The sequence below is a fragment of the Globicephala melas genome, chromosome 1 (genome assembly GCF_963455315.2).
Source record: "Globicephala melas chromosome 1, mGloMel1.2, whole genome shotgun sequence".
Classification (NCBI taxonomy): Eukaryota; Metazoa; Chordata; class Mammalia; order Artiodactyla; family Delphinidae; genus Globicephala; species Globicephala melas.
In genome coordinates, this window is record NC_083314.1 from 5322125 (window position 1) to 5336214 (window position 14090).

Sequence of the window (14090 nt, forward strand, 5' to 3'; positions counted from 1 at the left end):
AGAATCTGCATGATTCCATTAATTACCCAATCTAAGAAAAAAATTGACGGTGTATAATATAAAAATAGTAAGGGTTGTTCTTTTTTATAGCTGTGTTCTTTGGGCAACATTTAAACATGTGGAAGGTTCACTAATTCACAAACCATTTGATTATTAACAAATGGTAGCTAACAGTACAGTTAATTTTAAAAGTTCTTTACACTTAGAAAGTCTGAAGGGCAGTCTCGGCTCATTTAATAAAGTAAATCCTCTAACATGATGCATAGTTTCTCAGCTCTAGTGTGCTGGTTCTTTTGAATAAATATTGAACTCAAAGTAACAGAAAACCCTGATATTAACAAAGACGATTAAAGACATGTGTGAATTTTTGCACATATATTGAAGACAGTATAGTCCAGTGAACTGGCATTAGGAACCAGAAATATTTTGATGTGCAGATTGATATTTTAATAGATGAAACATGCAGCAAAGATGAGGTCACATGTCAAGTCATCCAAACCAGAAGTGAAACAATAGCATGTGTAGCTTTTATTTATAAATAAAGAAAATGTCCAGCGTAAACAGTTTAGATTCAAATCTTCATGCAAGTAAAAAATCAGAGGTTTTTAATTCAACATTTTTCTTCTAACAATTATGTTTTATAAAGGATTTTATGATGTGTCAAAATGTTATTCTTCTTTTTGCCATTCATTTTCATGTTCTTAAGCGTTCTTGATAAGACAACATCCTTGATAAGAAAAAAAGAGAGAGAAGGTGGGGGTTGAAATAAGCATCATTTCTGGTCAAGTATTTATTACAGTCTTAGCCCTTCAATATTTCATATAACTGGTCCTTGTTTTAATGAGGTACTGATAAAAGCAAGTAACCATCCCTGGTAAATTATACCACCAATTTCTTTTTAAAAACTCAATGTCGTTAACTACACTAACACCATTTTCTACATTTTTTTTTCTAAGTTACTTATTCCTTTTTCTCTTAGAAATAGGAAATGCAAGATATAATAAAAAATTTAAATAGCACATACATTTTTCTACTCTGATTTTTCACTGCAATTAAAAATAAAAGTTTTCCACTTGTGTGTCTTATGAATTTTTTTTCTAGAATGTTCCAAGTATCTAAAAAACTGTCCTTATGTAGTTCATACAGCTCATTCTTTATAACCATTAGAAGAGTACCACATGCACTTTTAAGTCATTTAAAAATGTTCTTAGTTGAACCTAGAGTATAATTCCCATTTTATAATGTATCTTCAAAGGGGGCAAAACTCTGACCCAATAAAATGAATTACATTATTTTATTGCATTCTTTTAACATTTCTCTAAGAAAAGAACAGGATTGTTTTCCATTGATCAAGTAGTAGAAAATATATGTTAAAAATTGCTATATGAGAAAACACTTCAGAAATAACTTCCAAATTCTTATATAGAACCGTGTTCCTGAAAACAAATACCATAATTTTAATCTTTGTTATTGACATGCTCTTCCCTCAGTATCAAGTTTGTAAAACTGTGTTTCCCATCATTATTACAAACCTCTAATGAGAAATGGGAGAAAATGTGATTTTCTCTTATCTCAGAACATGTAGGTTAATTTTTCCACATTTAAATATTGCTCAAATTGATTTATTTACCTGATTGCCAAAGAGTCACAAATATCCAATAGCAAACAGTGCTTTGACTTTAAACCACTCAGAAAGCTTGTTGAATTAGTTAATACGTCTAGGAGTTGTCTTGGTTTTAAAAAATAAAGACAACGTGATTTTTTTCCCTTTATAATGACCATAAAGTAGGACTGTTGTAGAACCTAATGTTTCTAAAATTTATAACATAATGAATCTCATGAATAACAACCTGAACAGAAAAAAAAAACAGTTGCAGGTACAAGCCTCTCCTTACCTTTCTCTTTGAATACATGTTGGATATTTTAACTGCCCTCTGTCACATTGCACTCTCAATTTCGATCCGATAATAGGAAACTCAATGTAAGTATCTCTCTTACAAAGAAACTCAATATACTCGCCGTGCAAAATATATGGCCTATTGTCAAAACTCCATTTCAGGAGCAAATTATTACTTTCCATTGTATCAAAAGATAATGTGCAAGGCTCTGAAAAAAATAAAAAACAAAGAAAACTATCTTGATACCTCTCAGTATTAACAGGAACCATTGTGTTGCTTTCTCATAATAACCTTAAAATTCCCAGGCATTAGAGCAGCAAGTAAGTTAGAATTCATATTCAAGTCAGAAAATATGTTCAAAGCTCACAGAAAACAGCCTGCCATTTATCTCTGTTGCCCTGAATTTGGAAAAAGGGTATGTCCTGCCAGTTACTGAGCTTTTTGCCATTAAGATTTGCAAAGACAGAAGGCAAAAAAGGTGTTTTTCAAAAAACATTGATAGTTAATAATAGTCATTGAAATAGTGTTCTTTTTCTTTTTTCTTCTTCAGAAAGTGCAAATAAAACACCCATGAGACAAACCATTGATGGTTGGATAGATAATATTTTATGGAAATGTAGAAACAAGCTAGAGTTTCGACACTGACTCAGAATTTATGACCTGATGTATAAAGTATATCCAAAGTAATTAACAGTTTCTTCTCTTTTAAATTTCAGTTATTAAGGATTATTAAGATTGGATTGAGATGCTTTAAATTTTAAGCATTGACAGTATTATTGTGTCCTTCTCCTTATGCATTAAAACAAAACAAAATAAAAACTTAAGATAAGAACTAGGATACCCAACAAACTTCTCTGGTTTCTTTTCCTTGATAAAAACATTGGTATTTTTAAGATACCAAATGTCAAATCATGTCAGAAAATGGGGCTGCTTGTGTTCATATTTGCCTCCTGGATGACTGAGCGCACCAAGCAGTTGCTTCTGAGATAAATAAAAAGGTCCAGAGTTGCTAACAGAGCAAATGAATCATACAACTGACACGCTAAAATACTTCTTTATTCAGTCGTTCTCAAGTGAAGGCCTGTGTGTCAGATGTCATCCTAGAAACGCCATAGATAGAAAACAAATGGCAGGAATGATTAGAAAGAGTCTAACAGGATCTTTATAGTCACTGAAAAATAGTTTTGAAAATGAGGTCAAATGGTACTATTGTTTAGAATGTTCTACAAAACATGCAATTTAAATTAAAACGAGTTCAAAATTGTTTCACGGAACTTCTGCTCTCAACCATGACAGAGTAACCTATATCAGACCAGCACTTCTACTAAGAACTAGAAACTCTGAAAACAGACCCAAAGCAAGTATTTCAAGGGATCAGAGAATTTTCAAGGCAGGCAGTACTCCAGAGGCTAAGGGTCTGGTAAAAGCCCATTCAGATGAGTTCCACACTCTGTGCCATTTTTCTCTTGGGGCTTTGTTGATTTTCAGCGCAAGCTGAGAGACTAGATACAGATGGGCCAGCGACAAACACAGAGCCAGAAGAGCTGCTGGAAATCCCACGGGGTTGAGGATAGAAAAGTGGGTCAGCCAAGACAGGCAGGACTTGACGTGTCAGAGCCCAGAGAGATGAGAGGTAGGATGAAATGAGCTTGATACTCTGCCCTGGCTTTGCCAGGGGGGCATCTGCCTATTCTTGATTGTGCAGAGAGAGAATGAGGAGCTCAACTTGAAGTGAACGGAAAGCTACAGTGAGCAGTGGCCATCTCCCAGGAATATCAGAGCCAGGCAGGAAGGGGGACCTTGGTATACACACCAAACTCTAGTGAAGAACCCTGCAGGGTACATTCTATGAGCAGGAGCAAACAAAGTTCTGAAAATAAGCTTAGAGAAAGCTTTGTCTCTCACTGAATAGAGAATAAATTTCCCTACACTATCAGCCAGAAGATGGGATGAGTATTGTCTGGAATAAGATGGCATCATTGTCTCAAGATCCTAAAATTTTATCCACACATAAATATTTGATATTCAATCAACCATTAACAGAAATAGCAAGAAATGGATCTAGAAAATAGATATAGCTTACAGATGATCCAGATATTGGAATTTGCAGACAAGGAGTTAAAAATAAATAATTGCGACTAATATGGTCAGGAAATAGATGTTAAGATGAAGTCTTTCATCAGACAACTCAAATCTACAAAAAAATATGAAATGGATATTCTAGAAATGCAAAGATAATAGTTGAAATTGAGAACTCAGTATACAAGTTTAAAGCAGACTGTACACATCTAAAGAGAGGATTCATGAACTGGAAAATATATCAGCAGAGAATTACCAAACTGAAACAATGAGAAGATAAAAGGAAAGAAAATATTGATTTTAAGAGACAGGGGACACTGGAAAAAGATGTAACATGTGTTTTATGGAATCACAGAAAGAGTGAAAAGAGAAAATGTTAAAAATATTTGAAAAGACATTAGCCAAACATTTCCAAAACCTATGAAAGATATCAAGTCACAGATTCAAGAAGTCCTACCAACTAGGAGAATAAAGTGCACAAAGAAACCAACATCTATGTCGAACCAAAATAACCTACTGAGAAGGCAAAGAGAATCTCAAAGGCAGCAGAGTAAAAGATGCTTACTTTCAAAAAAGTACTATTAAAATGATCTTTGACTATTTAACAAAAAGTACAAAAACAGAAAAGGATGAAATGACATCCTTAAAGCATTGAAAGAAAATAATGGACAAGCTAGAATTCTATATCAGGCAAAAATATTCCTCAAAGGAGAAAAAAAATAAAGAGATTTGCAGGCAAACACAAACTGAGAAAATAATAAAGAACTAATTTTTTCAGGCATACAAAAAATGAGAAACAGAGAAAAACAAGAAAAGATGAGGTAGATAGCCTCATCCACCAGAGGGCAGACAGCAGAAGCAAGAAGAACTACAATCCTGCAGTCTGGAACAAAAACCACATTCACAGAAAGACAGACAAGATGAAAAGGCAGAGGGCTATGTACCAGATGAAGGAGCAAGATAAAACCCCAGAAAAACAACTAAATGAAGTGGAGATAGGCAACTTTCCAGAAAAAGAATTCAGAATAATGATAGTGAAGATGATCCAGGACGTCGGAAAAAGAATGGAGGCAAAGATCTAGAAGACGAAAGAAATGTTTAACAAAGATCTACAAGAATTAAAGAACAAATAAACAGAGATGAACAATACAATAACTGAAATGAAAACTACACTAGAAGGAATCAATAGCAGAATAACTGAGGCAGAAGAACGAATAAATGACCTGGAAGACAGAATGATGGAATTCACGGCTGTGGAACAGAATAAAGAAAAAAGAATGAAAAGAAATAAAGACAGCCTATGAGACCTCTGGGACAACATTAAACACAACAACATCCACATTACAGGGGTCCCAGAAGGAGAAGAGAAAGAGAAAGGACCCGAGAAAATATTTGAAGAGATTATAGTCGAAGACTTCCCTAACATGGGAAAGGAATAGTCAACCAAATCCAGGAAGCTCAGAGAGTCCCATACAGGATAAACCCAAGGAGAAACATGCCGAGACACATAGTAATCAAATTGGCAAAAATTTAAAAAAAAGAAAAATTATTGAAAGCAGCAAGGGAAAAACAACAAATAACATACAAGGGAACTCCCATAAGGTTAACAGCTGATTACTCAGCAGAAACTCTACAAGCCAGAAGGGAGTGACATGATATACTTAAAGTGATGAAAGGGAAGAACCTACAACCAAGATTACTCTACCCGGCAAGGATCTCACTCAGATTCGATGGAGAAACCAAAGCTTTACAGACAAGCAAAAGCTAAGAGAACTCAGCACCAGCAAACCAGCTCTACAACAAATGCTAAAGGAACTTCTCTAAGTGGGAAACACAAGAGAAGAAAAGGACCTACAAAAACAAACCCCAAACAATTAAGAAAATGGTCATAGAGACATACATATCGATAATTACCTTAAACGTGAATGGATTAAATGCTCCAACCAAAAGACACAGGCTTGCTGAATGGATACAAATACAAGACTCATCTATATGCTGTCTACAAGAGACCCACTTCAGACCTAGGGACACATTCAGACTAAAAGTGAGGGGATGGAAAAATATATTCCATGCAAATGGAAATCAAAAGAAAGCTGGAGTAGCAATACTCATATCAGATAAAATAGACTTTAAAATAAAGAATGTTACAAGAGACAAGGAAGGACACTACATAATGATCAAGGGATTAATCCAAGAAGAAGATATAACAATTATAAATATATATGCACCCAACATAGGAGCACCTCAATACATAAGGCAATGGCTAACAGCTATAAAAGAGGAAATCAACAGTAACAGAATAATAGTGGGGACTTTAACACCTCACTTACACAATGGAAAGATCATCCAAACAGAAAATTAACAAGGAAACACAAGCTTTAAATGACACAATAGACCAGGCAAATTTAATTGATATTTATAGGACATTCCACCCAAAAACAGCAGATTACACTTCTCAAGTGCACACGGAACATTCTCCAGGATAGATCACATCTTGGGTCACAAATCAAGCCTCAGTAAATTTAAGAAAATTAAAATCATATCAAGCATCTTTTCTGACCACAACACTATGAGGTTAGAAATCAATTACAGGGAAAAAAGCAAAAAAAACACAAACACATGGAGGCTAAGCAATATGTTACTAAATAACCAAGAGATCACTGAAGAAATCAAAGAGGAAAGCAAAAAATACCTAGAGACAAATAATAATGAAAACACGACAATCCAAAACCTATGGGATGCAGCAAAAGCAGTTCTAAGAGGGAAGTTTATAGCTATAAAAGCCTACCTCAAGAAACAAGAAAAATCTCAAATAAACAATCTAACCATTCACCTAAAGGAACTAGAGAAAGAAGAGCAAACAAATCCCAAAGTTAGCAGAAGGAAAGAAATCATAAAGATCAGAGCAGAAATAAATGAAATAGAAACAAAGAAAACAATAGCACAGATCAATAAAACTATAAGCTTGTTCTTTGAGAAGATCAACAAAATTGATAACCATTAACCAGACTCATCAAGAAAAAGAGGGCGAGGGCTCAAATCAATAAAATTAGAAATGAAAAAGGAGAAGTTACAACAGGCAGCGCAGAAATACAAAGCATACTAAGAGACTACGAAAAGCAATTCTGTGCCAATAAAATGGACAACCTGGAAGAAATGGACAAATTATTAGAAAGGTATAACCTTCCAAGACTGAACTAGGAAGAAATAGAAAATATGAATAGACCAATCACAAGTAATGAAATTGAAACTGTGATTAAAAATCTTCCAACAAATAAAAGTCCAGGACCAGATGGTTTCACAGGTGAATCCTACCACTTACAGAAGAGCTAACACCCATCCTTCTCAAACTCTTCCGAAAATTTGCAGAGGAAGGAACACTCCCAAACACATTCTATGAGGCCACCATCACCCTGATACCAAAACCAGACAAAGATACTACGAAAAAAGAAAATTACAGCCCAATATCACTGATGAATATAGATTTAAAAATCCTCAACAAAATACTAGCAAACAGAATCCAACAACACATTAAAAGGATCATACACCATGATCAAGTGGGATTTATACCAGGGATGCAAGGATTCTTCAATATATGAAAATCAATCAGTGTGATACACGATATTAAAAAATTGAAGAAGAAAAACCATATGACCATCTCAATAGATGCAGAAAAAGGTTTTGACAAAACTCAACACCCATTTATGATAAAAACGCTCCAGAAAGTGGGCATAGAGCAAACCTACCTCAACATAATAAAGGCCATATACGATAAACCCACAGCAAACATCATTCTCAATGGTGAAAAACTGAAAGCATTTCCTCTAAGATCAGGAACAAGACAAGGATGTCCACTCTCGCCACTATTATTCAACATAGTTTTGGAAGTCCTAGCCACGGCAATCAGAGAAGAAAATGAGAAAAAGGAATACATATTGGAAAAGAAGTAAAACTGTCACTGTTTGCAGATGACATGATACTATACATAGAGAATCCTAAAGATGCCACCAGAAAACTACTAGAGCTAATCAATGAATCTGATAAAGTTGCAGGGTACAAAATTTGTGAACAGAAATCTCTTGCATTCCTATACACTAATGATGAAAAATCTGAAAGAGAAATTAAGGAAACACTCCCATTTACCATTGCAACAAAAAGAATAAAATACCTAAGAATAAACCTACCTAGGGAGACAAAAGACCTGTATGCAGAAAACTATAAGACACTGTTGAAAGAAATTAAAGATGATACCAACAGATGGAGAGATATACCATGTTCTTGGATTGGCAGAATCAATATTGTGAAAATGACTATACTACCCAAAGCAATCTACAGATTCAATGTAATCCCTATCAAATTACCAATGGCATTTTTTACAGAACTAGAACAAAAAGTCTTAAAATTTGTATGGAGACACAAAAGACCCCAAATAGCCAAAGCACTCATGAGGGAAAAAATGGAGCTGGAGGAATCAGACTCCCTGACTTCAGACTATACTACAAAGCTACAGTAATCAAGACAATATGGTACTGGCACAAAAACAGAAATATAGATCAATGGAACAGGATAGAAAGTCCAGAGATGAACCCACGTACCTATGGTCAACTAATTTATGAGAAAGGAGGCAAGCATATACAATGGAGAAAAGACAGTCTCTTCAATAAGTGGTTCTGGGAAAACTGGACAACTACATATAAAAGAATGAAATTAGAACAGTCCCTAACACTATACACAAAAATAAACTCAAAATGGATTAGAGACCTAAATGTAAGACCAGACACCATAAAACTCTTAGAGGGAAACATAGGAAGAACAGTCTTTGACATAAATCACAGCAAGATCTTTTTTGATCTACCTCCTAGAGTAATGGAAATAAAAACAAAAATAAACAAATGGGACCTAATGAAATTTAAAAGCTTTTGCAAAGCAAAGGAAACTAAAAACAAGATGAAAATACAACCCTCAGAATGGGAAAAAAATATTTGCAAATGAATCAACAGACAAAGGATTAATCTCCAAAATATATAAACAGCGTATGCAGCTCAATATTAAAAAAAACAAACAACCCATTCAAAAAATGGGCAGAAGACCTAAACAGACATTTCTCCAAAGAGGACATACAGATGGCCGAGAAGCACATAAAATGCTGCTCAACATCACTAATTATTAGAGAAATGCAAATCAAAACTATAAAGAGGTATCACCTCACACCATTTAGAATGGGCATCATCAGAAAATCTACAAACAACAAATGCTGGAGAGGGTGTGGAGAAAAGGGAACCGTCTTGCACCATTGGTAGGGATGTAAATTGATACAGCCACTATGGAGAATAATATGGAGGTTCCTTAAACAACTAAAAGTAGAATTACAATATGAGTCAGCAATCCCACTCCTGGGCATATACCTAGAGAAAACCATAATTGAAAAAGACACATGCACCCCCAATGTTCATTGCAGCACTACTTACAATAGCAAGGTCATGGAAGCAACCTAAATGCCCATCGACAGACGAATGGGTAAAGAAGATGTGGTACATATATACAATGGAATATTACTCATCCATAAAAAGGAAAATGGGTCACTTGTAGAGACGTGGATGAATCTAGAGACTGTCATACAGAGTGAAGTAAGTCAGAAAGAGAAAAACAAATACTGCATATTAATGCCTATATGTGGAACCTAGAAAAATGGTACAGATGAACCAGTTTGCAGGGCAGAAATTGAGACACAGATGTAGAGAACAAACGTATGGACACAAAGAGGGAAAAGCGGTTGGGGGGGGGGTAGTGATGGGATGAATTGGGAGATTGGGATTGACATGTATACACTAATGTGTATAAAATGGATGACTAATAAGAACCTGCTGTATCAAAAAATAAATTAAAAAAAAAGAAAAGATGAGGAACAAATTACTGATAAATATATGGGTAAATCTAAAAGAATATTGTTGGACAACATAATATTAATATATCTTTGGGAGTTAAACTATATGTACAATGAAAATGCATGACATAATAATACAAAAAGTGGGAAGAGTAAATAAAGTGTTCTGTGTCCTAGAGAAATGGTAAAACTACGAATTTGTACTCAATTGTAATAAGGCCATTTTGCATTATGAAATCTCTATGATAACAGCTAAAAGAAGTCTGGAGGAACGTATAATCCACAAGCTATGAGAGAGTAAAATGGTATAACAAAAAATTTGATTTGCCCATGAGAAAACAATAAAAAAAAAAGAGAGAGAAAACAGAACATAGAACAGATAGGATATATATCTAGTATAGTAAGGTAGTAGCTATAAACCCAAACATATCAGTAATCACATTAGTATGTAAATGGACTAAATAATCCATTGTAAAGGAAATGATTGTCAGACTGAATAAGTATAATTTTACATACACTAACTATATATTGCTTGTAAGACATACACATTACAAGTAAGAATCCAGAAAGTTGAAAGTTAAAGGATGAAAAATTGTACACCTTGTAAATACTTGGCAAACGCCAGTTGGTACAGCTAAAGTAGATTTTACGGCAAAACCAAACAAAAACAAAGCATTACTATAGGTAAAGAAAGACTCAAATTATACAGATTCAACATGTTTCAATCTGTGTGCACCTAATAAAATAGCATCAAAATACATAACCAAAATTTGACAGAACTAAAATGATAAATATTTTTAAATGTACCATGTGAGAGAATTTAACACACTTCTTTTGATAATTGGTAGAAAAATAAACAAACAAACATAAATCTGGACAGATAAGAATGAACTTAGTAACATGAGAAACAAAATTCAATTCAATTGATATGTATGTAACAACAGTGAACCCAACAAGGACAAAATTAATTTATTTCCAGTAAAAAGGTTTACCTGAAACAAGTATATGCTTGTAATAGACTAAGTATCAGTGAATTTCAAAGAACAGATATAATTCAAAGTACGTCTCAATGGATTTAGACTAGAAATCAACAACCAAAAGAAAACTAGAAAATCCTCCAATGTTTAGAATTTAAAAAATAAACTTCTACATAACTCAGAGTGCATAGAAGATATCAAAATGGGTATTATAAATTTTTAGCTGAATGATAGTAAAAATCAAAAATATAAAAATGTGTGGGATGAAGCTGAAGTTATGCTCAGTGGGAAATTTATATCCTTAAATTCATTTTTAGGGAAAAACATAAAGGATGAAAATTAGTACTCTAAGTATACATCTAAACAAGCTAGGAAAAGTATAATAAAATAAATCCAAGAAAGTAAAGAGAGGAAATAATAAAGACAAGAATATAAATTAATGAAATAGCAACATTTGATGAAAGGATCAAAAAATGCAGATACTGATTGCTTATAAGGACCAATAAAATTTACAGACCCTCAGCAAGATATATCAGAAAGACATACTTCTTCACAGTAGTATAACAAAAGACACATCACTAAAGGCATTAAAAAGACCATTAAGAGGATGTCATGAACGTTATGTCAACAAACTTGACAATTTAGATATAATGGACACATTCTTACAAACCACTTCCTACTGAAACGGAGAGAAGAGAATAATAACCTAATATCTATTAAACAAATTGAAGTTGTCATTAAAACCTTTCCTCAAAAAAAACCTCAAGGCCCAGGTGGCATCTCTGATGATTTCTTACAATTATTAAAGAAGAAATAGTACCAGTCTTAGACAAAATCTAGAGAATTGATAAAAAGGGAATACTTCCCAACCCATTGTATGAAGTTAGCAGAAACTTGATACAAAACCCAAAAGGAAAATAACAAACCAATCTCCCTCATGAAAATAGTTGCAAAAATCCTACGTAGAGTATTAGCAAATAAAATTCAACAATATATAAAAAGCATAATTCATCACAACCATGTGGGATTTATTACAGAAATACAATCCTGCTTTAACATTCAAAAAAGAAGCAATGTAATTCCAGGGAAAAAAAAATAAATGTAATAATCATATGATTGTTTCAACAGATATTGCTAAAATTAAACTCACTGCACTGAAGGTTTTTTTAAACTCTTAGCAAAATAGAAATAGGTGGTTTCTATATCTTTATTTTGATTTTTTTAACGTATTTGTAACACCATATTTAAAGATGAATTACTGAAAGATTTAGTTATGAGATCAGAACACAGATACCCACCACTTATACTCAGCATTATACTGAAGTCCAAGACAGTGAAATAAGATAAGAAAATAAATGAAAGCCAGATATAAACACAAAGAAATATTTTCTTTTTATTTAAAAATATGCTATTTTATGACTCCTGAGAATTTTGGGAGATAGTGTTACTTTTATTAGGATGCCTCATCAACAAGGCATTATCATCTTTCAGATTGAGGGGACGATTCCTATATCTGTTTCCCGCTGTCCTCGTGTTTTCTAGCACAGCACCAATAACACTGAATGACCACTGTTAGACTGGTTACCCACAGCACACAGCTTAACCATCATATAGGTCCTACCAACCCAGTACCTCATGTATGGTTTGTACTTAAAAAGTACTTGTTAGAATGAGCTGGATTCTAGTTATTCATGATCTAGAGGAAAGAGTAGAAACCAGTAATTCAACAAGCACACTAATAAAATAACAAAAATGCAAAATTTAAATTTTATATTAGAGCTATATCAACTCGAAGAGAAGAGGAAGTGAAAAATATGGTTTTATTTTAATAAATAGAGACATATGTGGCAGTACTTACCCAAACACAATGGTGGTGTAGTCCACACTCCCTCTAAACAATAGGACTCCTTAGACCCTTGTAGGAAATGGTGCTCGAAACATCTGTATTCCACTGAGGAACCATTTTCATAGGTCCTGACTGTTGAACTCTTAATAACTCCATTTTTAATAAATGGGGGAGATGCACATGTTCTTTTAGATTCTGCAAAAATAATAAAGTCTGCAATGAATTGCTACAATAGGCAGCCAGTGTTTTTATAATCTCTACAGAAATAAAACAATATATTTCATGTAAAAGCATTTTTAAGACATCTCTCAAGTAATTTTTAAATATCAAAAGCATTTCTGCAATAACTTCATACATAAAATTTATGATTGCAATTAGAATATCATAATATTAAATACATGTTTAAAACTAGCAAAGTATTAATTATTGGGATTTTACTTTTCCCCTTTCTGTTTGCCAAAAGTGAAAGCATATAAGATCCGTCTTGAGGCCATGCTTTCTGTATGCATTCTCTTCCTGTTTCTTTATTAAAAGTGACAGTCCCATGCCCAAGGAGTACACAAAGTCTCTCACTCTACCTTAAGCCCTCTTCTGAGACAATGCTCCCCTGCAAACCCTGAGGAGAGCAATGCTTTACAGGGTTGTTGATTGCTCACAAGAGGGTGATCCATCCTCTGAAAGTCTGGTGATATGTACAAAATCTCATGATTTCTCTCTTTATAAAACTGACTTACAGAATTAAAAGATGTCAGCATAGATCCTATTTAAGGGTATGGGCTGATTGGAAATTGATCAGGTCATTCCCAATTTTATAGATTAGATGATGAGGGTGGTGGATTGCTTAGGGTCTTATCCTTTGAACTCATACTGATCACCTGTGATACTGGTCACCCAAGAAATTGTCAGGAAGCACTACTGTTTTACCTTTTCTAATACATGAAGGATATTTCACTTCACCTCTGTTGCACTGCACCGATAATTCAGAGGGTGCAGTTGATGGAGACAAGTCATACCCCTGTTTACATACAAAATCTATTAAATCTCCATGTAGGATCTTTCCTTCATAATTCCATTTCATCTCTAGGTTATTTCTGCTCATGTCATCCATGTTAACTGTACACGGCTCTGTAAAACAAAGGGTCTTTTCAATTCTTTACTCATCTCACAAGTATGAAAGTGATATATTTTTACAAAAAAAATTATGACAGGCATCAAAAGCAGTATTTTATATTTACCATTTATCATTATTAAAGCTCTTCACACATATACATGATAAAGGATACACTTTATTGCTGTCAAATGAATTTATATATTTTGTATTATCTTCAATATATCATAAATTAAAACCACTTAATTTGAAACATTAAAAATATTGTTTAAGGCAACAACCACTTAGGTTCATCCTG

At 33.7% G+C, this 14090-nt stretch overlaps 1 protein-coding gene across 1 annotated transcript in view; it reads right to left on the bottom strand.

Moving 5' to 3' along the window:
- Positions 1-473: 473 nt before the first annotated feature.
- The window catches only part of F13B (coagulation factor XIII B chain), a 31979-nt gene continuing 18362 nt past the window's right edge, over positions 474-14090 (bottom strand). The window contains exons 8-11 of the mRNA XM_060289881.2: positions 13609-13809; positions 12697-12879; positions 1896-2106; positions 474-727 (exon numbers count right to left, since the gene is read on the bottom strand). Coding sequence (XP_060145864.2) covers positions 694-727; positions 1896-2106; positions 12697-12879; positions 13609-13809 — 629 coding nt within the window. The 3' untranslated portion in view covers positions 474-693. The remainder of the gene's footprint in view (positions 728-1895; positions 2107-12696; positions 12880-13608; positions 13810-14090) is intronic.